The sequence below is a fragment of the Phyllopteryx taeniolatus genome, chromosome 14 (genome assembly GCF_024500385.1).
Source record: "Phyllopteryx taeniolatus isolate TA_2022b chromosome 14, UOR_Ptae_1.2, whole genome shotgun sequence".
Taxonomy (NCBI): domain Eukaryota; kingdom Metazoa; phylum Chordata; class Actinopteri; order Syngnathiformes; family Syngnathidae; genus Phyllopteryx; species Phyllopteryx taeniolatus.
The window spans coordinates 21,290,517-21,315,982 of NC_084515.1; the positions used below are offsets into that span (position 1 = coordinate 21,290,517).

A 25,466-nucleotide genomic window follows, 5' to 3' on the forward strand; every position below is an offset into this window, starting at 1 on the left:
CAAATCCAGGTGTGGAAAAACTTGCTCCATCATTCCCAAAAAGACTCCTGGCTGTATTCGCTCAAAAGGATGCTTCTACTAAATACTGAGCAAAGGGTCTGAATACTTATGGCTGTGTGATATTTCAGTTTTTCTTTTTTAATAAATATGCAAAAATGTTTCTGTCAATATGGGGTGCTGTGTGTACATTAATGAGGAAAATGAATGAACTTAAATGGTTTTTGCCAATGGCTGCAATATAACAAAGAGTGACAAATTTAAGGGGGTCTGAATATTTTCCGTACCCACTGTATGTATATATATATATGTGCGTGTGTGAGTATATGAAAGTTGCCAAAATAGCACTGCAATATATGCGTGCATGCATATATTGTGTATAAAATATTTGTAGGTATGTGGGGAATGTTGCATGTGATCTATTAAGATTCTGATCTTTTAATAAAGATTCCAAGGACACAAAATTGGATGCTTTATTAGTCTGACAGATTGCACGCGCTTCCCAAACTTCAAAGAGGTGTTGCGCTGTAGGTAGCGCTGATGGTTTTCACCATGGAACATTTGGGAGAGCACTGCAAGCGCAAAATGAAGTTTGAAGTGATGGGATTGGATGTGTTAGTAGAAGAGGCAAAAAAACATTATCTTTCAAATCTTTCGCTTTGAAAATTTTTAATGTATCTGCCTGGCCTGTCTAACATTGCATTTAAAACTTGTAACAGCACAACCCCAAAAAACTACTCGGGTGTGTGTGTGTGTATATATATATATATATATATATATATTTATATATATATATATATATATATATATACTACCAAAACTCAACTAAATGTAACTTAAAATAACAACCAGAAAATGAATTAATAACAAGCAAAATAATAACATATTAACGAAGAAAAAAAGAAAGAAAAATAAATCCATTCATGGCTAAAAACGTGCCAGTGCTTTTAGCCATGACTGTACTGTGTTTGTCTATCATAGTTGTCTGAACAAAATCCTTTCATTACTCTGGCATTTAGCAAAAAGAAATAATTTTGGTAATCCTAATTGACCTAAAACAGGAAAAGTTTAGTCTGATTTCATGTCACAGTCCGGAAAATGTTTTTTTTTTATACAGTCAATGACTGTATCTGCTGTTCCTGCTGTGTGCGCCATGGCCTCTTAGGGGCAGTGTGGTGCGATGCATGCATAGAGGTACTTGTTTCCTGTAAGATAAAAAAAGAGTCGAAGAAACTCATGATATAACATTAATAAACTCGTTTTTCACAGATTGGGAAAAATATATACCCGTGAGTATCGTTATAGCACTTGTCTGTATGTGTTACTACGGCATTTGTGTGTGAATGTTTGTTATTTGAAGGTAAATCCCTCCCGTGACTAAATGCTAATATTAGCTAGCCTGTCAATAGAGTATTCTATTGACTGTTAGCATAAAACTGTCAATTTCTAAAACAATGTGTGTCTTGTATTTAAATATAAAATCATTTTTGTTGCGCCCTTAGTTTTACAGTCAACTCCAACTAGGGTCTCAGTAAACAGCTTTGAGCATGCTCAGGGAAGGCCGAATAACATTCTGCAGGCTGCAAAGTACGAGCTGCTGTTTGAGGCTAGGGTATAGGCTGAAGTATGTGCCAGCAGGAACTGAATTTGATTCATTTATATTTGAATTTGAATTTCTTAACTTGAATAACTGTATAGAAAAATTTAATTTGAATAACATAATTAGCTGTGACAGACTTCCGGTTACTGTAGGAATAGCAATCGATCGGCGATTCACAGATCTCGTCTTCGGCCAATCAGCGCCTTCGTATTTCAGCAAGTGACATGGGGACCCTCCGATAAGTCACATCTTCGAACCAATTACAGTATTTTAACCTTTGGACTGTGTTTATGTAGGACTATTGTTATTCCTTCAACTAATTTTATGAGAAGCAAACTTTTGTCATGGCTGGATCAAACTACAGGACAAATTTGGTCTTTCACGATGGTACTATGTCAGACTACTGCCATAAAATCTGACCGTATATCGGTCAGCCCCAGGCAACACTGCAGGACATTTATTACGATACCACTGTAGCCCATCTTTTACCATCACCGGGCTTTATCTTGACAAATCAAACACTGTGGGAAAGTGTTACCAGAAAACGTGTCACCGGTGACCGCAACCGCATACAACCGTTTCCACGCCAATAACAACGGCAATGCATCGCAGCGGCAATGTTGGCAATTGTGTTGGGGGAAAAAATGTGCGGTGTCAGTTCAGACACTCGGGAGAGGACGTTTTGGGCAGGCCATTCAAGGTGAGCAACAGGTATGTTGACGTACTTTTAATAGGTGCAGCACCAATATTTGTACGTAAACATGTCGCTGTTTTTTCGAATCATGCTCTAAAGCTTCGGTAGACATTGGTTTGTGCGTGTGAATAAGTGTTGACAATGGCGAACTAGGGAGGCGATGTGCCGGTCACAATACGCAATCCTATTCGTCAATTGTTGATGGCTGTCGTTAAATATGTCACACGACACGGAAGATATCCCAAAAATCAAACATGCTTGACTTTTCATTTTGGCATCGTATGGCTATCGTAGGGCCAAATCGTTGGTTAGGGATTATGTCACACAACAAGAGGTTTTCCGCAATAGCCAATCGGGCCAATATCGGGGCTAAAATCCTGTGGTCTGATCCAGGCATCAGGAAGGAGCCAAAAGCACAGTGACCAGAGAGATCCCCAACACAGATGAACAGGCAGGCAGGCAGACAGACAGACAAACAGATAGAAAGTCAAGGCTGTTGTTCAGGACAACAACTTGTGTGTGGCAGGTGTTAGCTTCAGCTAAAAGACCCATGAAACATACTTTGCAGGAGATTTTTTAATCCACAAGGAGCTTTAACACAACATGAATTGGGATTTATAGGTCAAGGCCTCCAGTTGGGTGGCAGGCTGCAGAGGATTTTGCCCAGCACAATGACAACATCGCTTCCATCTGTTGTCATGGTCTGCTCATATTTGCATACTAATCCTTCTCTACCCGCACCTTTATGAAAACACCCTCCTGGCTGCATGGCAGGTGTTTGGGGGTGAGGAATTACCAGAGCAGGGGGAAGAAAGACACAGGCCTAAGGTCAATGGAATGTGGACTATAAAAGAGAGAGGAGCAAAAATCGGGGAACAGAGGAAAATTCAAGAAGAAAGATGAAGAATCGCCACCCCAGCAACCTCACTTAAACATGAAACTTTGGCTACCATTTAGGTTTATCAAGTTGTTGTTTGCTATGCAAAACATTCCAGGGATACTCAAAGTCAGGTGTTTGTCTCAAGGTCAACATGCATGATTTATCTGCCTCGCTGCAGGAGATGCAGCTATAATATGCTTTCAATGTCTGCAAACACAGATCATCAATCAGTGCACTAGTACAATGTCTTTGGGCTGGAAAAGGGCACTGGGACTAAATGTGGCATATCTAAGATCTAATAAATATACATTTCCCTGGGCAAGAGCAGGAAGCTGTGCGATCTCAGGATTCATTTTGTACTGTGTCGACATAACAGATAAGGTTGATACATCGCAGGCCTGCAAAATCTACATTGTGAACTACATAAGTATATAAATGCAGGTTTTAATTTACGCAGCTCTGACAAGGGGAACAAATCAAAAGCTCTAAAAATAGAACAAACTCCTAGTTTTTTTTGTTTGATTTATTTATTTATTTTTACTATTTTTTTGTGTGACCATCCTACACTGCATGTGGTGCGAGTTCATGTACTGTGACAGGTGGCAAAACAGCAGGATAGAATTCACACCATGCTCTCAAAATGTGTTCCAACATAAACAACTCAGACACTGGGAACACTTTTTTTTTTCAGCGTTGAGTTTGATATTATGCAGATATGCAACAAATAAATATTTACTGCACACAGAGTGAATAGAGTGTAAGACAGAACTAACAGCTATAGGCTTCCTACTTGCTTCCTACCATATGATATAAGAAAATAGTCAGATACTGTATGTACAAGAAAGTTGTGCAATTTCATTTTGAAACCCCATTGACGTTGGGACGTTGTGTAAAATGTAACAAAATTATTTATACATACAAATACATAATAATAAAAATATTTTCAAATACTTTTCAACCCTATATTCAGTTGAATTGACTACAAAGACAAAGTATTTAATTTTCAAACTGATAATCGTTGTTATTTTTTGGGGAAATACTCATTTTGTAATTGATGCTTGCAACGTGTTCCAAAAAAATCGGGTACAGGGGCTTGTTTACCACTTTGTTACATCACCTTTCCTTTTAACAACACTTAATAAGCATTTGGTAACTTGAGGACACTAATGGTTGAAGCTTTGAAGGTGGAATTGTTCCTATTGTTGCATTATGTACAACTTAAGTTGCTCAACAGTCCAGGGTCCGTTGTTGTATTTTGCGCTTCATAATGCACCACACATTTTCAATGGGAGACAGGTCTGGACTGCTGGCAGGCCAGTTCAGTACTCGCATTTTTTTTACTACAAAGCCATGCTGTTGTACCACGTGCTGAATGTGGCTTGGCTTTGTCTCGATGAAATAAGCAGGGACGTCCCTGAAAAAGACGTTACTTGGATGGCAGCAAATGTTTCTCCAATACCTGTATGTTGTACCTTTCAGCATTAATGGTGCGTTCACAGATGTGCAAGCTACACATGCCATGGGCACAAATGCACCCTCATACCATCACAGATGCTGGCTTTTGAGCTTTGCACGGATAACAATCTGGATGGTCTCTCCTCTTTGGCCAGGAGGACATGACATGGACAGTTTACTTTTCCACTTTGCGTCAGTCCACCTCAGATGAGCTCGGGCTGGCGAAAAATGGCTTTTGCGTTGCATGGTAGAGTTTTAACTTGCAATTGTAGATGTAGCAACAAACTGTCTGAACTGACAATAGATTTCTGAAATGTTCCTGAGCCCACATGGCAATATCCTTTACAGAATGATGCCGGTTTCTAATGTAGTGCTGCCCATTCTCTGAATCTTTTGACGATATTATGGACTGCAGATGATGAAATCCCAAAATATTTGCAATTGTATATTGATCAACATTGTTCTTAAACTGTTGGACAATTTGCTTGCGCAGTTGTTCACAAAGTGGACAACTGAGCCTTTCGGTGATGCTCCTTTTATACCCAATCTTGACACTCACCTGTTTCCAATTAACCTGCTCACCTGTGTAATGTTCCAAAAAGGTGTTTGTTTGTTTTTTTAGCATTCCTCCACTTTCCCAGTCTATTGTTGCCCAAGTTTTTTTGGAACGTTGTGCAGGCAACCAATTCAAAAAGAATATTTGCAAAAAAACTAGCATTCATCAGTTTAAATATTAACTATCTTGTATCATTGTGGTGTAATCAATGGAATATAGGGTTGAAAAGGATTTGCAAATCATTGTATTCTGTTTTAATTTACATTTGACACAACATCCCTATTTCATTGGAATTAGGGGATAAAAAACAGCTTCTGTGGTTTAATTTATCACAAGCACAAGGAGAATATTCAATATCCACAATTTATTCTTTCATGATTGTGCAGTAGACATGTTAATCACTCGTGCTTTTAACTTCAATTAATTTAAGTTGAGGGTTCACTGACAACTGAAAACAATAAGGGCTATATACACGAACCAACCAAATCAATGTGTTATACTAAAGATATATTGTTCTATTCTGATGGAACAACCCAAACTGTCAAAATGTCAAAAAAAGAGCTTTACCATCACTGAGATATGCAGGATACGGAGCTCCTCCTTTGCAGATGTGTGCGCTGGATCTTCAGTTGGTTCAGGGAGGCTTAGGCTGCCATCCTGATGGTGAATGTGAAAGAGCAGAGTTCCGTTCTCCAGCCACTGCTGCTTCCATCGCACCAAAGGGATGTCCTCTGAGTTCCCAGAAATCTCTGAGTTATACAAAAGAGAAGTGGATTTAATTTTGTGTAGAAGGGAGAAATTGATAAAGGCAATTTTCTACTCAAAGTATTTTTGCAATGTTGCCAACAATGACAGTGGATGTCAGTCAGTCAGTCAGTGTCAAGTTGCATGGTACATATGCTTCCATGCATTTCCAAGCCTCCCACTGAAGAGAGCTGCCATTAAGGACATACAGTATACATTTCGCTTTTGTAAGGCTTGGAAGTGGGGACGAACATCCATCCATCCATTTTCTCTACCGCTTCTCCTCACTAGGGTCGCGGGCTGCTGGAGCCCATCCCACCTATCTTCGTGCGGGAGGCGGGGTACACCCTGAACCGGTCGCCAGTCAATCGCAGGGCACAGGCTTTTGTGTGTGTGTCTGTGTGTGTGTTTCTTGCAACATTTATTCCAATGCTACGTTTACATTAAGTTCTTTGCAGACATGCAGTAGTGCAATGGGGGATTTTGGTAATTTTTCTCTCAAAGGTGCGCTCCGGTTCAGCCTGCGATCTGCCACGGATGCCGGTACATTCCCTCCTGGCACCTCACATTCTGATGCTGTTGCTCACATTTCTCACATTCATTAATGATCAAGGTTTGACACATTTTCCACATTCTGCGCCGGACAGCTTTGGAGCACATTTGTGGCCAAGGCAGGCTCATAGACTCGAATAAAGCTCCTTTAGCCCGTTTTTTAACCCACTTCCGCACTGCGCACGCCATGTCAGACCATAGAAGAATACAAGTTGCTGTATCGTGCGGGGCCCGTAAACCGTGACACGCTGGGATGCTTGCTGTGAGAACCGTGACAAAATAAGACAAAACTGGTCAAAACACGCACCAAGAGACAGAGCAACAATTCAGAACGCGACAAAATTTACAATTACAGGAAGCCGTGAAATTATTCAATTGTATGACTGGCAACAGGTGGATACACGTTTATTAGCATTTCATATTCCTGCCTCTCACTATACGCCACTGGCATAGATACAGTAGATGAACAAAGATACTGTATATTATTTGTAATAATACATTATTTTATTGATTTCTTTTAGAAATAAAAAATAAGCCTACATTGAAAATATATTACTTCAGCAAGCTCAACTAACTGGATGTCATGTGACTATCTTTTCCAGTCATCTATCACATCATCAAAACTGTGTTTCCCACTAACATTAGTTCTCTTCAAGTATACGCGAGGAGAGCAGACCGGAGGAGAGGAAGAAAAATGGTCAGTACGACTAAAATCCATTCATCCATTTTCCGTACCGCTTATCCTAGGGTCACGGGCATATGGAGCCCAGCCCTGTTGACTCTGGCCGAGAGGCAGGGTACACCCTGAACTGGTCGCCAGACAATCGCAGGACACACATAGACAAACAACCATTCGCACTCACATTAACACCTACTGGAAATTTAGAGTCTTCAATTAACCTACCATGCAGTTTTTGGAATGTGGGAGGAAACCGGAGTACCCGGAGAGAAAACCCACGCAGGCACGCGGGGAAGGCGGATTTGACCCCGGGTCGTCAGAACTGTGAGGCGGATGTGCTAACCAGTCGACCACTGTGGTGCCCTCAGTACGACTAATAACCCTGAAATTGCAAGACCCTCCAAGCTCATTTAGGTCAGCAGTAATTGGAGCATTTCAGCGATACAGTTGAGAACAGAGATGGAAATCTCATCGTCACAGTAAGCACTTCAAAAAATATCCCCAAGTCACGTCGAACATGTTAATGCACCTTCAAAGACGCCATGCCGAAATTAATTCAGTGTGAGTGGGGCACAGGAATGGTTGTTTGTTTATATGTGCCCTGCAATTGGCTGGCGACCAGTTCAGAGTGTACCTGCCTCTCACACAGAGTCAGCTGGGATAGGTACCAGCACGCCCGCGACCCGACTGAGGGGAAGCGGTATTGAAAATTAATGAATGAACATTAATTCATGATTTTATTCAACTGTAAATATAAATAAAATAAATAGAGTAGAATAAATCTAATATTGATTTCAATAAATTTTAAGTGCTGAGCCTATGCCAGCTATCTTCGGGCGGGAAGCGGTCGACAGCCAATTGCAGGGCACATAGAAACAAACAACCATTCGCACTCACAGTCACACCACCGTGCCAGCTATAATATTGTTATTATATTCATTTATTTCTTAAAAAATCTAATTGTGTATCAAACCATGGGTCAGAAATCAAGAAACAAATCCAATATTAACTTTAATGTATGGTTACAGCAATATTCCTGTCCCACTATAGACAACTTCCAAGATTTGTTACACCGTATTACCTTATTGTCACGTTTTGTTGTGTTCATCCTGGTTTATGACGGCCGACTAGGTTTCTCATTCAAACATGACTGCCGTGGCAAATTTGTTGAAAGCTTAAAAATCTGGCCAGGCATGCACGGCAAGGCCCGTCCCGTCACCCCCGCCTTGTGTAACATCCGGTTTCCCGTTGTGGCCGTGTTGGCCTGAAACGTGATTGCCGTGTGTGCCAGAAACATATTGTAAAAGTAGCATAAAAGATGGATGAACTTCAACAAGGGACCCCGCACACCTAAAATTACATGAGACTTACATTCAAAGTGCTTTGGCTTGCATTGTCATATGGTTGACCAGACTAATAGGAGTAAACAAACAAGCGGAAATAACTTCTGTCCACAGCGGTCCAAGAGTTTGGATGGCAGAAATACATGAGAGAGTTGTGTAGAGTATAACTGTGAGCCGTAATGTATTTCACACTTCACTTTACACATCTACATTCACACTTGGCTGCGAACCGCTCCAGCGAGAGTTGAGGATCACGGCTTGATGAAGCCATCAGAACCACATCATCTGCAAAAAGCAGAGAAGCAATGCCGAGGTCAACTCCCCCCACCCAAATGCAGAGGGAGGCTACCCTCTCGTCTACTGGGGTGAACCCCAACGTACAGGCATTGAGCCAGGGGGCAATCAGTATGCCCACACCTGCTCGGCGTCTCTCACCGTGGGCTACTCCAGAGTTGGAGAGCGTCCAACCCATCTCAAGAAGACTGGTACTGCAGCCCAAGCAACAAACGAGCCCGACTAAGTCTTGCCGGAATTTCTCACCTTCGCAGATCAGCTCAGACTCTTTCCCTGTCAGAGAGGTGACAATCCAGCTTCCTTAGCCGGGGACCGGATCGCCAAGGTCCCCGTCTTCGGCTGCCGCCCAGCTTTCTGTGCACCCGACCCCATTGGCCCGTCCCACAGGTGATGAGCCCATGGGAAGGGGGAGCCAAGTTGCCTTTTTGGGTTATGCCCGGCCGGGCCGCACGGATGCAGGCCCAGCCGCTAAGTGCTCGCCATCGAGTCCGACCTCCAGGCCTGGCTCCAGGGGAGGGCCCCGTTGACCCGTGTCCGGGTGAGGGAAAACGCCATCCATTTATTTTTATTGTCATAGAGGGTCTTTGAGCGTGCTTTGTCTGGTCTCTCACCTAGGACCTGTTTGCCCTGGGTGACCCTACCAGGGGCATAAAGCCCCCAATAACTTCGCTCCTAGGATCACCGGGATGCACAAACCCCTCCACCACGATAAGGTGACGGCTCAAGGAGGGGCGACTACAACTACAACTATTAACTTCAAAACAATAATATACTTTTTAAGCACTGTTTTGAATTAAATGACCATTAAAAAGGGGTCATATATGTTGTGTCCCAGATCTTTTTTTTTTAACATGAACACAAAGTAGAAAATTAATTCCATCACTCACGTAATTTAAAATGTTGAAACAGACACATGATAGACTCGGTCTAAGTTTATATCTTCAATTTGCACAACACCTTTACACACGGTCCAAATCAAAGTCCTTTATCCACAAAAAGATGGTTTATTCCAACTGAGAGTTGGAGAGTTGAGAGATGGACAAAGAACAAGGATCCAAAAACTTACCAAACTAGAATAAGTAACAGTAATAGTGCTAAACCTTACTTCACATAACCAAAGCTTTCCCTCAGTTATCTACATACAGTACAACTAGGCAAGGCACTATTCGTGTTGAAAGACCAGCACCCTGCCTGAAAAGAATGGACAATTTGTTTTTTAAGTGCACTGTGCCCATGTTTAAAAAAGGTAAAACATCTACTGTGGCATGAGGCTCAAGGTATCCATAGTGAAAGCTGATAACGTCAAGATTACAGGTTTATGCATAAACATAATTTACTTTATTCCACACTACAAAAGTGTGCTCTAGCTCTTTTGGCTCCTTTGTCAGATAAACCATTATACTGATTACTGGCAAAGGAAACAGTGGTCTGGTGGATAATAGCAATAACCCTTATATAGATTAGACCCTGTTTACAAACAAAACACTTTACTGTCCCTGTGTGTGTGAATGTGTGTGTGTTCGTGCTTGCATGTGTGCATGCATCCGTGTACGTACGTGTGTGTGTGTGTGTGTGTGTGTGTGTGTGCACACACCATTTCTATTCATCACTTTTTTGGAGACTACGGTCTGTTTCAACACTTACACACCTGGTCCTTCCAAATGCGGGTGATTACCAGAGGTGGGTAGGAAGGTGCGCTACATTTAAATTTACTCAAGCAGCATTTTGGATAAATTGTACTTGTCAGAGTATTTTTAATGCAGCATACTTTTTACTTTTAGTCAAGTATTTATGTTTACAAGAAATGGTACTTTTACTCCGTTACAATGATCTACATGCTGCTCACTACATTTATTTATCAATTATTACTTTTCGTTTTTTGTGATCTATCAGTTTAGACTATGACTTCCGCATTGGGCGCTGTTTCCTCAAATCCAACGTAACCTCAACGACACAAGGCAGTCACATGACTGCATGAAAACTAGATACACCAGCCCGGCTAATCGACCTGCCTATGTGACGGCCATGTTTGGAAGGTCATCATTCCAGATGAAGGCAATGGCTCATGACTGTGTTTACATTGCAGATGACAAAAAAACAACAGCTTTCATGGATTGTAGTATTTGTCTGGCACTTTCTGCCCAAACATGGACATTTCAGCCCACTTCTAACATGAGAAAACACATGAACCCTGTTTTATGGCCATAAGTGACTGTAAAACATGTATCTTTTGGGGTTCGTGCTAATCTCACTCACACACACACACCAATATAAACATTTCCATTCACTTTTTATTTCGGTATTTTTACTTGATTGATGGTCATGCTCTGGTTTAAAAAGTAAATCACGAGTTACTGACCATTTACTCAGTACTTGAGGATTTTTTACTCTCTTGTTCTTAAGTAATTTTTTGGGAGGATTACAATGTGAACACCTGCGGACGTTGAAGTCACAATAGGTGGTTGATCCGAAGCTTTAACGCCAGGACCCAATGAAAAGCTTCGAAACATTTTGAAGGAATGAAGCGCGAAGCGAGACAGCGATGGCATTCGAAGCTTCAAGCGTCATCGGTCACGTGACGCTGGTGTTTTGATACAAGCTCCGACACAGCGTTTCAAATCACTCCGCTTCAGGAAGAGTGACACGAGCTCCAAAGCCTCGGTATCATTTGCCCATCACTAAGGTTGCGAGAACAGGTGGACACAATAACTAAAGGAGCATTTAAAGCATTAGGATTATCATTTAAATTGTTATTATTGTTGTGCATCCTGGATAAAAAATGTGTGTTTGATGGGTTTTTTTTTCAAAAGCTGATCCTGCATTATTTGTGGGTACGCATGCTCTGAGGGTGTTTTAAATTTGTTCGCAGAGTACGAACAAAATCAAATGTCAACGTATTGATACATCACAGGTTTGTGCGTACACACGATTTAAGCACAAATCTGTGTGTACGCATGGTTAGTGAATGAGGCCCATTGTTGCTCGGAATCTGCAATTCAAAGAAGAATGGACTGAAACATTGGCATTCATTCTCCCAACCACCAGCAAAAGACCCATGTGCCTAGTATGCCAGGAGACTATATCTGCGATCAACAATTCCAATTTGAAGCCACATTATGTCAGAGCTATATCCTCGCTCACTGTGTACAAACACAAAGCTGATGCCTTCCCACATGAGTAGAGAAATTTAGCGTGTCAACAACGCTATGAACCCTGACACAACCACAGATATAGTAAAAAAAAATAAAAAAAATTAAAAATGACAGTCAATTTTGGAACTGGGCAATGCATGTTGGAAAAATGTGGAACATTGGTAAAATAATACAAAAACAAAAACAGCAGTATGCGCGAGGCGAGGCAAGCAAGATAGGCTGTTTTCAAATGCAAGGAAGGTCACCGCTTTGAAACATATGGAAGACCACATCCATAGAAGTTCATGGAAATGGCCACATGCGGGTATGACGGTGAGACAGGTTGGTTCATTTTTATAACAATGGCCAAAGATTGTGGACATGCCCTGGTTGTTAAAGGAAGCAGTTAAAAGCTCAGGGTTGAATAATGAAGACATTGTAAAGAAAGTCACTGAGTTCTAAGAAGTCCACCAGTAAATGTGGAATAAGTAAATTTTGGCCACAACACTGAGGAACATCAGGGAAAAGATTGTCCCCCTTGCAACATTAAAATGGATCTACGTAAGTAATCTGATTACTTTGCTATTCGAGCCCATTCTCTGAATGCAGATTGGCTCAGCCATTAGATAAGTTCAATTTTCTTTGCCTCGATATTGTACTTTATAAAGCTGGCCCTAGGGGGAAAAAAAAACATCTTTAGGGAATTTCATCACATTTTTTCATTCACTAATTGATTGGCAGGGCACTTAGCGTGATCGACTTCGAGAACTGCCACTATGTTTTGGGGATATCAGATGCTTTGTTATGCGTATATTACGTTATATAATAGGTAGGTCTGTTGGCAAAAGTTACACTATTTTATATTCTTCAACTCAATCAAGAGACACTTATAGCTTTGTTTATTCATATGATAGCACTATAGAATTCTCAGAAGGGACAAAAGAATGAAATATGACAGTGATGTTTAAGGTTACGTGGCAAGATGAACAATTTGCAAAGAAAACATTCAAATAGAGCAGCTTAGTAAATGCTCTCAGTCCTTGACGCCCTGGGGAAAGGTCTTGTTTTGTTCAAGGCAATAATATCACAGTAACGTGTCATTTATGGAATTAAATCATTCATCTTATAAGGGAGTGCGTCTAGTAAAAATAGTTTCACTGCAGCTGAAGCAGATGGATACAGCCAACCCCTCACCCCCCCTGGGATCTTTTAGGCTACAGCTTAGTGTTTTAGCTTGATTTCTTTCTTGTACTTGTGTAATTTGTGAAGGACTGTTATGTAAATAAACGTGCCATTTTCCTGGTGTCACCAGGCTCCTTATCCTCTTGTATTTTCTTCTTCTCTTTTTGGTTTTGTTGTAAAATATAGGAGACTGCTCGGGGTTAATAAAATGTCCTTGTAATATTCGCATTTAAAGAAGTTTGATCTCTTTTTTTTTTTTTTTTTTAAATGAACTCTCCTAACTAGGTAAATACAGCACATTACATACAGAGTTTCATTGGACTGTTTCCAGAAGCTATGCTGACAACAGTTACGCATGAGGTCTGGGGGGTGGAAGACAGTCAGCAAACTTTTGAAATTCTGCTCTGAGCCCCAGCACTAAGTGCCAAGAGTAGACTAATACAAAGGGAAAACCACTGAACCAGCACTTTTGTTTAAAAAAAAAAAAAAGAAAAAGAGAATTACTAAGGATGTAGAAATCGAAACAGTCAGGATTTCTTATATTATAAATAATAATAGAAATAATGTATTTTTTAAACTGTATCTATGACCACTACTGTATATCTCTGATATATTAACAAAAACTGTATTAGTAAGATGTATAGCATCTCATTGGTGTTGTTATTACTGTATGTGTGAGGCATTTCAGGAATACATTAACAGGACACAGCAATAGGTATATGAACATTTGATACAGCACTTAAGAGAAATACAATCTCACAACATTGCAATGCAGGCGTACCTAATGTTGTGGCCACATTAGCAAATCATAGTGTGTACAAATATTACCTAGAAAAGGCCAGCTACCACAATGTTGCATGTGTTTTAGCTTTGCATCAAGGATTGTAATGCCAGAAGTGTAATCTCTCTGTAAACTCTGTTCCCTTTCGACAAAGATAACAATTGACGTGGTCCTCGGTCACCAGAGGGCATGGCGATAAGCTAAATTGACTTCAGAGCTGGTCCTGAATTCCGTAAAAACTATTAACTCGAACGTGAGTCAAGAAAGTAATGCGAAAGAGGGACCTGGTTCTAATGCCATCTAAATTATTCCTACATAAGAACGCAAATGTCCATCCGTCCATTCGCTTACCCGCTTATCCTGGCACCGAGCTCGGCTGACTTTGGACAAGAGGGGGGATACACCCTGAACTGCGTGTGCCCTCAAATTGTAATTACTATATGGGAATGATTTGTTTTTTGTTTTTCACAATCTGACCCAAAATGATGGAGTCTCAACATGATAAGGCTATCAGTCACAAAATAATAATAGAAACTTTTTTTTTTTCATTTCCATCCTGTTTGCAGAGGTAAAATGTTATTATATTGTACAGACCACCACCAATTTAAGGTTTACACCACAGCTAGCCTAAAAGAACAGCATTGGTAATCACAAAAATCATTTCAATACACCGGTATGTAGCAGTTATCTAAATATTTGAATGAATTATAATATGGAATTATTTATGCTTCCCATTCTTTTTTACTGTTGTAAAAGCACAATGTTAGTTTTGGATTGATACATCAAATAATATTATATTTCATTTGAATTATGGAACATATAAAAATGTTTTAGTGGTTGAATGTTATGCTTGTTTAACTTCTGATTTCTCAGAGAAGCCCAGTGAGACCGCTGTAATTTGAAAAGAAGATTTGTCTTAACTAGATCAATAGAAGTCATGACAGAGAGCTTGGAAGAATCCTGTGAAATAGAGCCATGCATGATTAAACAGACTTGTTAATCGAAGATAAAATCTACTCTTATGTTTTAGGAGCATAATAAATTCACTTGTCTTGTTGTTTTTAAGGCTAAGAAGACAGACAAAATGAATTAAAAAAAAAAACTTTAATCAATGTGTTCTAATCAGTAATTGAGTTTACCGTCATTGCTTTGAGACAACATAAGATTTACAAATAATATGTAAAAAAAAAAAAAAAAGAGGACAGTTCTAAGTCATTAAGGTGGTAGCTTATTAAGATGTACAACAATGCCATCATGTTAATCCCTTCACATGCAAGATAAAGATAACGCGATCGGCTTCAACTCCCTCAGGATGTCTCGGTGGGTGGGGCACAGCTTCTTTGAGAATAAATCTTATTTCCAATCTTTAGTCCTTCCTTTAACTGAGAGCTATTTTCCTGTTGGAGCACATGGTGGGATGAGCTGTAAAACAATGTGCCATGGGTTTCAGATTTATCTGTAATCAGCAACTCCTACAGCAGCAACTATTACATTATGGATATTGATTTTTACAAACAACCCAGTACAACAAATGGAAGTCGCAACAGCAAAGTGTCGTAAAGAATGATGACAGGGGAGGGGGGAGGGGTGGCCCGGGCCAGCCCGTGGCGGCGTTCGTGTTAGCTTGAGGCGGAATGTATACACCAGCTTGAATGAATGATGCGAACTCACGCGGCGAGTAGAATGGCTTCCAGTTCAAAAACAGCGACTCCAAATGCGGGCTGAAGTGTGTGCTGAGCTCCGTGACATCCGTACACCAGTTTCCGTTGATAAAGAAGCCTATCCCGCCGCCTTTTGTTTTCCCCGATGATTCCATGTCGCGGTCTGCCCGGGGAGCGTGACGGCGCCATCGGGTACAGCGTCACAAAGTCAAGTCTCCGTAAAGCACATGGTGGCGGAATGTCCGAAGTCTTTACTGGTCTTTATCAGAAGATGAAGCTCATCCATTTTGTTTGGTAGGGAGCGTAGATTCGCGAGGTGGATGGACGGAAACGCCAGTCTGTATCCTCTCTTGCGGAGAGTATTTTTTATTTTATCTCCAGTTTGTATTCATATTTATTGTCTCTTAACTTATCCTCCTTTTGTATTTTTAGGTTTGTTATTAATGTTTTTATCATTTCAGGCTATACAGGCTATAGTTGGATTACTATCTTTTAGCAATTTTTTTATGGTTTCCAGTGCTTCCTCAAAGGGAGTCCGTAGGTGTGGCCCTCGCTTCACGGCTGCACCGGGGGCTCCATCTTGGTGGCCTGTAGCCGCAGCCTACGGTCTGGTCGTGGTGCAGTTTTTCAACATTAGTTACAGCATCTTGGACCTCCCAAAATGCTACGTTCTCTGACAGGGAAATAACATGACATGGTCGTTAAAAAAAAAAGTAAATTCAAATACAAGCCATTTTACTTTTGAAACATTTCTAATGGAAAGGATAAGATAAAAATATAAAAGGACAGTCAAACTACTTTCACAATTTCAGGCTTAAGTATTGAGACAAAGGGAAAAGAGACAACACATGAACTCTGATGGAAAACAGTCAGTAAAGTCATTGTAAATGAGTACATTTGTGTCTAGTGGCACCTCTTTAGGATGGCCGGGGGTTGTCCGATATAGCCGATTGTCTGTTACATTGAAGCCCTTTTGTTTTTTTTGTGAAGCCATATCCACCCATATTACTGTACAGTACAACATTATTGTTTTTTGGGGGGTTTTCGTAGGCTAAAATGCCCAGTACAGTACGAAGTTATTGTAAATAAATGTTAAAAAAAAAAAGCTTTAAAAAGAGTTTGAAAGTTTCACATTTTATGCAAACTTACCATACCGGTGTGCTTGGTGGTGGTGACATTGTTGATGTACAGTACTCATAGGCAACTCGCTTTCATGACCTGCGAGGAATTAGTGTGCTTCCTAGTTCTAAATCTGTTGCTAAAGCTGAACGGTTTGACAAAAAAAAACTGTTACTGTACCAAAAATAGCATGTTCCATGTGTTTCTTATTCCTCAGAGTTAACACTGCCGTAATGCTGCTCTCTCTCTCTCTGCACTGCGAGTATATGCAAAGTAGACTACAGATATAACCATCATGACATGGCGGCCATGTTGAATGTGGGGCATTGACGTGGCAGCCATGGGGGGGGGATCTAGTATTATTGTATATCTGTGACCCGGAAAAAAGTCAGTAACATTCTCTGCCTGCATTGCGCCACAGCGCCAGTAAACAATAGCGGCCAATTCAGGAACTAACAGACTTTGTCAACGGTATTTTAAGGGAAAAATGTACACTATTATTGGAAACAATGTTCAGTCCTGACGGTCCGTTTTATCCAATATTCGTTACAGTGGGGTCCGTTTTATGAAGGTATATAGGTCTTCAATAAACACTTCACGGCTAATTCTATGGGGTTTTTCGATGGCAGTTTTATGTTCCAATAAGAATAGAGCAATCTGTCTAAAGCTAAGTTTAACAAGCAATCCAACACCAGCTTTTGCCATTAGTACATTGCTGTAAAAAATTATTTATGGTTGTAGTAAGTACTTTCAAAATCGCACGGAGGATGATTATATATGGGATACTGAATGCAGAGGGAAGGGGGACTGGTCCACTTCAAGGTGAGCTTAGATCACAGGAGATGGTGCAAGCAGCTGCTGTGGAATGCATGGAGGATTCTGTTTGATGAGATTCAGCGAGACTGACCCCACTGACTGTGATTAGAAATTCCACTGGAGTAAAGTCTACATCCTCCTGAGTTTGTGTAAATGTGATTACGCGGATGAATCCCAACAACAACAAAATAGTGCGAGCAGTTGGAATGCCTGCTTCGAATATGAGCAGATTCCAGGTTCAAGGTTACAGGTTCATTTTAAGATTGCATTTTAAAAACCGAATGCAGCAATGTGTGTAGAGGCAAATTGTACATTATTTAGTATTATTTGCAGTGAAGGAAAGAGGACAGGTTGTATGGTAAGTGTTAAGGATTGGTTTGTCTTTGTGGTATTTATTCATGCTTTATTCTCCCTTTGATCTTATGTTTGAGATATTAGCTAATTTAGGCATTTTATGTATCTTATTGTTCATTTTGCTCACTCCATACATACAATTTTGTATTGTAAGTAGTAAAAGTTTCTCATAAGTCACTCAGAAGAATTATAGTTGGTGTTTTTGATTAACATTTTATTTTATTCTGAGTTCAATTTTATTCACAATATTCCTTTCTGTATGTATTCAATTCTTTTTATTTCTCAAATATCCCTTGCTTTGGGCCATGTTTGGTTATGTTCATTTTAAGAGAGACAACTTCAAAACGTCATGCTAATACATACTTAAAGATCATAATTTCTGCATGTCCAAAATTATTTTGACTTTAATTCAGACCTAATAGGCATACCAACTGGTTGAAATGTGTGCATCAAATGGTTATACATTTGATCAGAATATGCTTCCACAAATTTGTCAAGGATATAATCATTTTCAAAATGTAAATAATAACAATAATAATATGGTGAATAATGCAGCCCTATGGGAGGCACAAGCCAGTGCAAACTGTAGGGCGGTCCCAAGCCCGGAGAAATGCAGAGGGTTGCGTCAGGAAGGGCATCCGGCTTAAAACTTTGCCAAACAAATATGAGCGTTCATCCAAAGAATTTCATGCCGGATCGGCCGTGGCCCGGGTTAACAGCGTCTGCCACCGGCGCCGTCAACCTGCAGGGCGCCGGTGGAAATTCAGCTAATGTGGGTCGAAGTCGAAGAAGAAGAAGTAGAAGAAGAGGTGGAAACTGGGTTCTTCGGCAGAAAGAGAAGAGGAAAGCACAGAGGCTAGAACTGAATGTGGGCACTTTGAATGTTGGGACTATGACAGGGAAATCTCAGGAGTTGGTTGACATGATGATTAGAAGAAAGGTTGATATATTGTGTGTCCAGGAGACCAGATGGAAAGGCAGTAAGGCTAGAAGTTTTGAGGCAGGTTTGAAATTATTTTACCACGGTGTAGATGGGAAGAGAAATGGAGTCCGGGTTATTTTAAAAGAGGAGTTGGCTAAGAATGTCTTGGAGGTGAAAAGAGTATCAGATCGAGTGATGAGGCTGAAAACATGAAATTGAGGGCGTTATGTATAATGTGATTAGTGGCTATGCCTCACAGGCAGGATGTGACCTAGAGGTGAAAGATAAATTTTGGAAGGAGCTAGACGAAGTAGTTCTGAGCATCCCAGACAGAGAGAGAGTCGTGATTGGTGCAGATTGTAATGGACATGTTGGTGAAAGAAATAGGGGTGATGAAGAAGCGATGGGTAAGTACGGCATCCAGGAAAGGAACTTGGAGGGACAGATGTTGGTAGACTTTGCAAAAAGGATGCAAATGGCCGTAGTGAACACTTTTTTCCAGAAGAGGCACGAACATATGGTGACCTACAAGAAGCACGCAGGTGGATTACATCTTGTGCAGACGATGTCATCTGAAGGAGGTTACCGACTGTAAGGTAGTGGTAGGGGAGATTGTGGCATGACAGCATAGGATGGTGGTGTGTAAGATGACTCTGGTGGTGGGGAGGAAGATTAGGAAGACAAATGCAGAGCAGGGAACCATGTGGTGGAAATTCTTAGGTGTCCAAAATGAAGTTTCATGATTTGCAACATGTTTTTGAATATGCTAATTACATTTTTGGATATCGTAGGATTTTTCTCCCATTGCTTACTATGCGCCTTTTCCATGAAAACTAACAAAACGCATGTTAGTGTCTTCAGAGTTCCTTTTTTTTTTTGGTTCTTTTACAAATGGTCCTTCTTTGTCACTCAAGATGTCCTTACTCTTAATTCCACTGGAGAGAGCCTCATTTTGTTGTTGCAATACACCAGAGAGATCTGTGAGCTGAAGTGTCAGGATGAGGAAGCCATTTTGCATAAAAAAAATAGCAGAGCAAAATTAATTTTATTTCTGAGATATGTATGAATAAGTATGAATGTGTGAAAGTGTCGGACCTATTGCATGTCTTTACCGTTATTACGATTGTATAAAGACAAGCATGTAATGGGTTTAATGAGTAGTTCGAATTACCTTAATTTCTCGTGTATAATGCGCATTTTTCTTTCCCCAAAAAATTGTCAAAAGTCAATAGTGAGCATTATACATAGGTACAGGGGCAAATGGAAAGAAAAACTTTCACATTTTATAAATGTATGCCCCAATCTAGTGGTTATAAAAAAAGGTGTAGCCTACACTTTCATTCACAATATGACAGGGGTACGTATGACTGCATATATGTACAGTTGTGCTCATAAGTTTACATAGCCTGGCAGAATTTGAATTAGTATAATAATATTAGTATTAATATTTTTTTTTAAATATGACTGATGACTGAACAACAACCATTATTAATTTCTTTATGGTTATGTTTTTTTTTAATGATAATGCTTTTCTGAAATGCTTGACCGTTTAATTTGAATCCCATTATTAATCCCAAAATTAAATGTGTTTTGCCAGGTCCTTCATGTTTTCTTTAAAGAATTGTACCCATCTTACAAATTCTGCCTGGGTAATCGAACATATGAGTACAACTGTGTGTTTTGTAATTTACTTAATAAAAGTCGGGCTGTGAATTTCAAAATAAGAGCAAGTACATTAAAAAAAAGTATTACGTGTTCAAATAAATTGCTTAACTTCAGAATAATTCTTTGAAAAAAACTTACAAAATACAGATCATATTTCATCTTTTGATCATATGAGTAGAAGCAAAATCATGCATTGTAAAAATGCAATATACAAGAAGGGTTTATTGAAGGGTTTTCCAGAATTTTGAGGTTAACTTTGGGGGTGCGTATTATACACAGGTGTGCATTATACACGAGAAATTACGGTATTTATGCACTTACTCACAAGTTTGAAGAGAAACACGTCAGTTGTGCAACCCACATGATTCTTATGAAGCTGTTCATGTCTTTGCTGTTATGCACTTTTGTCTTTGCTGTTATAAAAAGTGTATTTCAATGGGCCACCACCATGTGTTCTGTCAATAAGGGTTGACTTTACAATGAATGCCACAAACCAAGGCAGCATAAAAAAAATACTAAATGAATTTTTTTTTTTTAACAAGTGCCTTTACCATTATTGATCAATTTATATGAAAATGAGCCATATGTGTATGTAATATGTATACTGTAGAGTATGTACGTATTATATTATCATAGTATTTATCATTGTACAATAAGTATAATGTTATTTGGACAATAAAAATATTTCAAATAATTTTTTGTAACCCTAGGATGCAAGATCTTCAGGAGGTTTGAATGTTTTACTCCTATGACAACAGAATGTTGAAAAATAGGGTGACTTGTAATTAACTTACTCAATAAAATATCCTTGCAATGCCCCATAAAACAAAAGCATTCTATCTTAGGGCTTAATGTGTTTTCTTTCTCCCATGAACACTAAACCTCTGCAGCAACTTGTCCCACCCATTTGGGCATTGCTCCCATGTAGAATGAGATTAACAAAGCAACCATTCAAAGAGCACTGCTGCTCTTCTGTAACGCAGTCTCATCTTGACGTTGACTTAATTTAACATGCGCGTCAGCTCTCGCAAAAGGCAGCACGCTTGGTGCAATGAACCAAACAAACACCAAAGCCTTTTGCTATTCTGCAATGAATAGCAATTACTATTTCTGTCCCATTGGTTTGCCCATTTGTTCTTCTGTGGAGCCACGCATATGGAAAATAATTTCATCTACGTGTGCAAAGAATAAATGTATATTGAGGGTGGGAAAGATATTAATCCCCGTTCCACTTTCATCCCGGCATCTTTCATAATGTGTTCATACATCATGCATATATTCCTGTCGAACTGATGTAACAAAGATTCTATTGTGTCACGGACATGCTTGCAAATATAACAGGGATACATATTATTTGTAAAATATAATTACAGTATGTGAATACATTTACTGAGTTTATCAACTTATAGTTAACTATTTAAAAGAAAAAAACAATCTACTCATGTTGGAATTATTTCTAGGCACTTACTGTGCCACTTTGCCTGTCAATTTTTTCATCAGGCAAACCGACAAATGGCCTTGAAGTCCATTTAAGAGGGGGAAAAGCTTAGCAGTTAAGAGAAAAGCATCAAGGTGACCCTGCTGACTGACGTTTTAAAAAGGCAATTTAGCATGCGAGCCGAGAAACTCAAGCACTCCAGCGGAAACTACTCCAACTTCTCATCATATTGCCAAGCCCAGTCCTCAGTGGCATATTTATACATACATTGTGTATGTATGCATTCTGAGTCTGTGTATATTTTTTCCTTCCTCATGTAATGAAGAAAATATTTCAGGATTTGATGCAAAGAAAATGTTTAATCTTGTTATTCTTATGTGTAGTCCTGAAATTTTCAAAGAAAAAAATAAAAGTATAAACGTCTACGATAAAAACAAAACAAAACCAAAGAATAAGCTCAGTAAAATGCAATCAACGGTGGGGTGCATAAAAAACATGATTTTGTATCACACACCAGATGTTTTGCCAGTATGTACTGTTTTTAAAAAGTCATTACATAACGACCAACCTGTTTTGGGTTGTGTTTTGTTTTGTTCCTGTGTTCCATGTTTGTCGTGTGATCATTTAGTTGTTGCGTCCACCTGTTGTCGTCAACCTTCTACCTTGTGTCGACCAATCAGCTCTCTCCAGCCACTCGTGTCTTGTCCTGGTGTTCCTCGTTGTCTCGTAAGTCTGTTTTGATTTAGTTCCCTCCTTACGCCTCCACTGACAAAGCTGCTTTTACACAAGCCCAGCTGTGTCGTCCACCACTTAGCCTAACGATCAAATACCGTCCTGTATTTGTGGCACCTTTAGCTGATACCAGCGCTGAAGAAATCTTACAACATGAGCCAAAATTTTAGGTTAGCAAAAGTGAGTTTTTATGTGTATTTCATCTTTGCAATACAATGGACCCCGCACATTCAGAGTTCCCCAAAACACTTCTTGGTGCCATATTTTTGGGTTAATAAAAAAATATTTTTTTTCCCAATACAATTACAATGGTAGTCATTTATTCTCAAATTGTTACTCTTTTATAATTTATCCATCCATCCATTTTCTGAGCCGCTTCTCCTCATTAGGGTCGCGGGCGTGCTGGAGCCTATCCCAGCTGTCATCGGGCATGAGGCGGGGTACACCCTGAACTGGTTGCCAGCCAATCGCAGGGCACATAGGAACAAACAACCATTCGCACTCACAGTCATGCCTACGGGCAATTTAGAGTCTCCAATTCATGCATGTTTTTTGGGATGTGGGAGGAAACCGGAGTGCCCGGAGAAAACCCACGCAGGCACGGGGAGAACATGCAAACTCCAGACAGGCGGGGGCGGGGATTGAACCCCGCACCTCAGAACTGTGAGGCTGACGCTCTAACCAGTCGGCCACCGTGCCGCTTTTATAATTTATAATTTTCCCTATTTTATAATTTAGTGTTCTTTTAGGCACGGTGTTTGACTGGTTAGCACATCTGCCTCACAGATCTGGGGACCGGGGTTCAAACCCCCCTCCGCAGATAGCTGGGATAGGCTCCAGCAGCCCGCAACCCTAGTGAGGATAAGCGGTAAAGAAAATGGATGGATAGAATTCTTTTAATGCCTCAATTACCTTGTTTTTGACCAACACATCTTTATTTCATTGTTAAACTTTTTTTTTTTTTTCAAAAATAGATATTCATCGTTTGATGTTAACCCTAAATAGTATTTTGTCTTCAGTCAAAATACACAAATGGTCTTTTCTGTTCCCATACCTTTCCAGTGGAATGTACATGCTAAATAATACAGTATTTGAAAATCAATCTGCCACAACAGAAAAAAAATACAAAATATACAAGTACAAAATCATTGATCTATTGTATATTGCACCACCTTGCCACATGCACAGCTCACATCGGCCACAGCATTAAACCTTCCTTCATAGCATTTCCTGCGGATATTTGTAGAGGTAGGTCATTTTAAAATGTATGCACGACAGCAACTTGTATCAATGTCGCAAACGTCACAGATGATGCAGGTAGAGGGAGGAAGAGTGAGATGCCTGTTGCAACGCCTTTAAATGGTTTTATGCTTACTACCACTTGATAGTTATTTTACACCCTCAAGAATGAATCAAGTGCTCAGTAACAGTGAGCAGCGTCTAAGTGATGTTCAAGATGTCAAGCTTAATGTTTCATCTTGTGCTTAATAGTCTGGAGTGGAAAAATGTCGGAATAAAGTTTGAAAAAGTGCATTGGGTAAGCTGCTGTATAGCCTCCATGAAAGCCAAATTGACACCTATTCAACTGGCGGACTGCGAGCTAACTCGGGCCCAGGGATGTTCATTGTTCTCGTACAGTAGACGTAAAAGTCTACACACCCCTGTTCAAATGCCAGCATGTCAATTCTGGATGAGCTAGAAGCTATCTCATCTGATTTTAGGCCAGAGGTGGGGTACCAGTCGCAGGTGCATATACAGTAGACAAACAACCATTTACATTCTCATAGGCAACCGAGCATAAATTACTCTAATATGCATGTTTCTGGAATGTGGGTAGAAGCCGGAGGACCCGTAGAAAACCCGCACATTCACAAGGAGAACATTCAAACTCCATACAGGATGGGCATAGCCAAGATTCGGACCCAGAAACTCTCAATTGTGAGGCAGACGTCCTAACCACCAGGTCACTCTGCTGCCGGTTTAACAGGAACGCTTGCACTGAGGCTCTATTGAAGCACTTCATCTTCTCTAGCAGTGGTTCTCAGACATTTTAGACTAGGTACCACCCTAAGAATACTGAGCTCTTCAACCACCATCATGACTAATGATGGTGGTTGAAATACAGTAGCATTATAGGCCTAGGTGTTCATTTAAAAACAAGACTTTTTGTCCCTAAAATGTATATTTACTGTCATTGTAAACCACTGTAACATGATGCAATTTGAACAATAAGACTGTACTTAAATATAGGAAGAAAAAATATTCTTTATATTGAAATGTACATTGAATAATAAAATGGTTCCAAAAAGTTTAGAAACAGTTCTTAAAAATGTATTATACTAAAAAGTTAAATACAACTGAACTGTACTTACAGTGGGTACGCAAAGTATTCAGACCCACTTAAAATTTTCACTCTGTTGTATTGCAGCCATTTGCTAAAATCAGTTAAGTTCATTTTTTCCCTCATTAATGTACACAGAGCACCCCATCTTGACAGGAAAAAAAAACGGAATTGTTGACATTTTTGCAGATTTATTTAAAAAAGAAAAACTGAAATATCACACAGCCATAAATACTCAGACCCTTTGCTCAGTATTTAGTAGAAGCACCCTTTCGAGCTACTACAGCCATGAGTCTTTTTTAGGAATTATGAAGCAAGTTTTTTCACACCTGGATTTGGGGATCCTCTGCCATTCCTTGACAAAAGCTGTTTGTGCATTTCCTATGAAATATGAACCATCTTGTCGTGCAGTGGCTCTTTGCCTCTTGATAAAAAGCTTTCCCAATGTTCAGATATTACAAATGTAATCTCTTGTGATTTGCTTGAAAAGAAATGCTGTGAAATTGAGGCAAAATGCTCGAATGGGCATA

General features: G+C 39.9%; 1 protein-coding gene across 9 annotated transcripts in view; it reads right to left on the bottom strand.

The window, feature by feature from the left end:
* Nucleotides 1-25,466, bottom strand: part of astn1 (astrotactin 1) — a 271,109-nt gene that overhangs the window by 215,926 nt on the left and 29,717 nt on the right. For all 9 annotated transcript variants that reach the window (XM_061796834.1, XM_061796828.1, XM_061796831.1 and 6 more), the window contains exon 2: nt 5,750-5,931. In XM_061796834.1, coding sequence (XP_061652818.1) covers nt 5,750-5,931 — 182 coding nt within the window. The remainder of the gene's footprint in view (nt 1-5,749; nt 5,932-25,466) is intronic.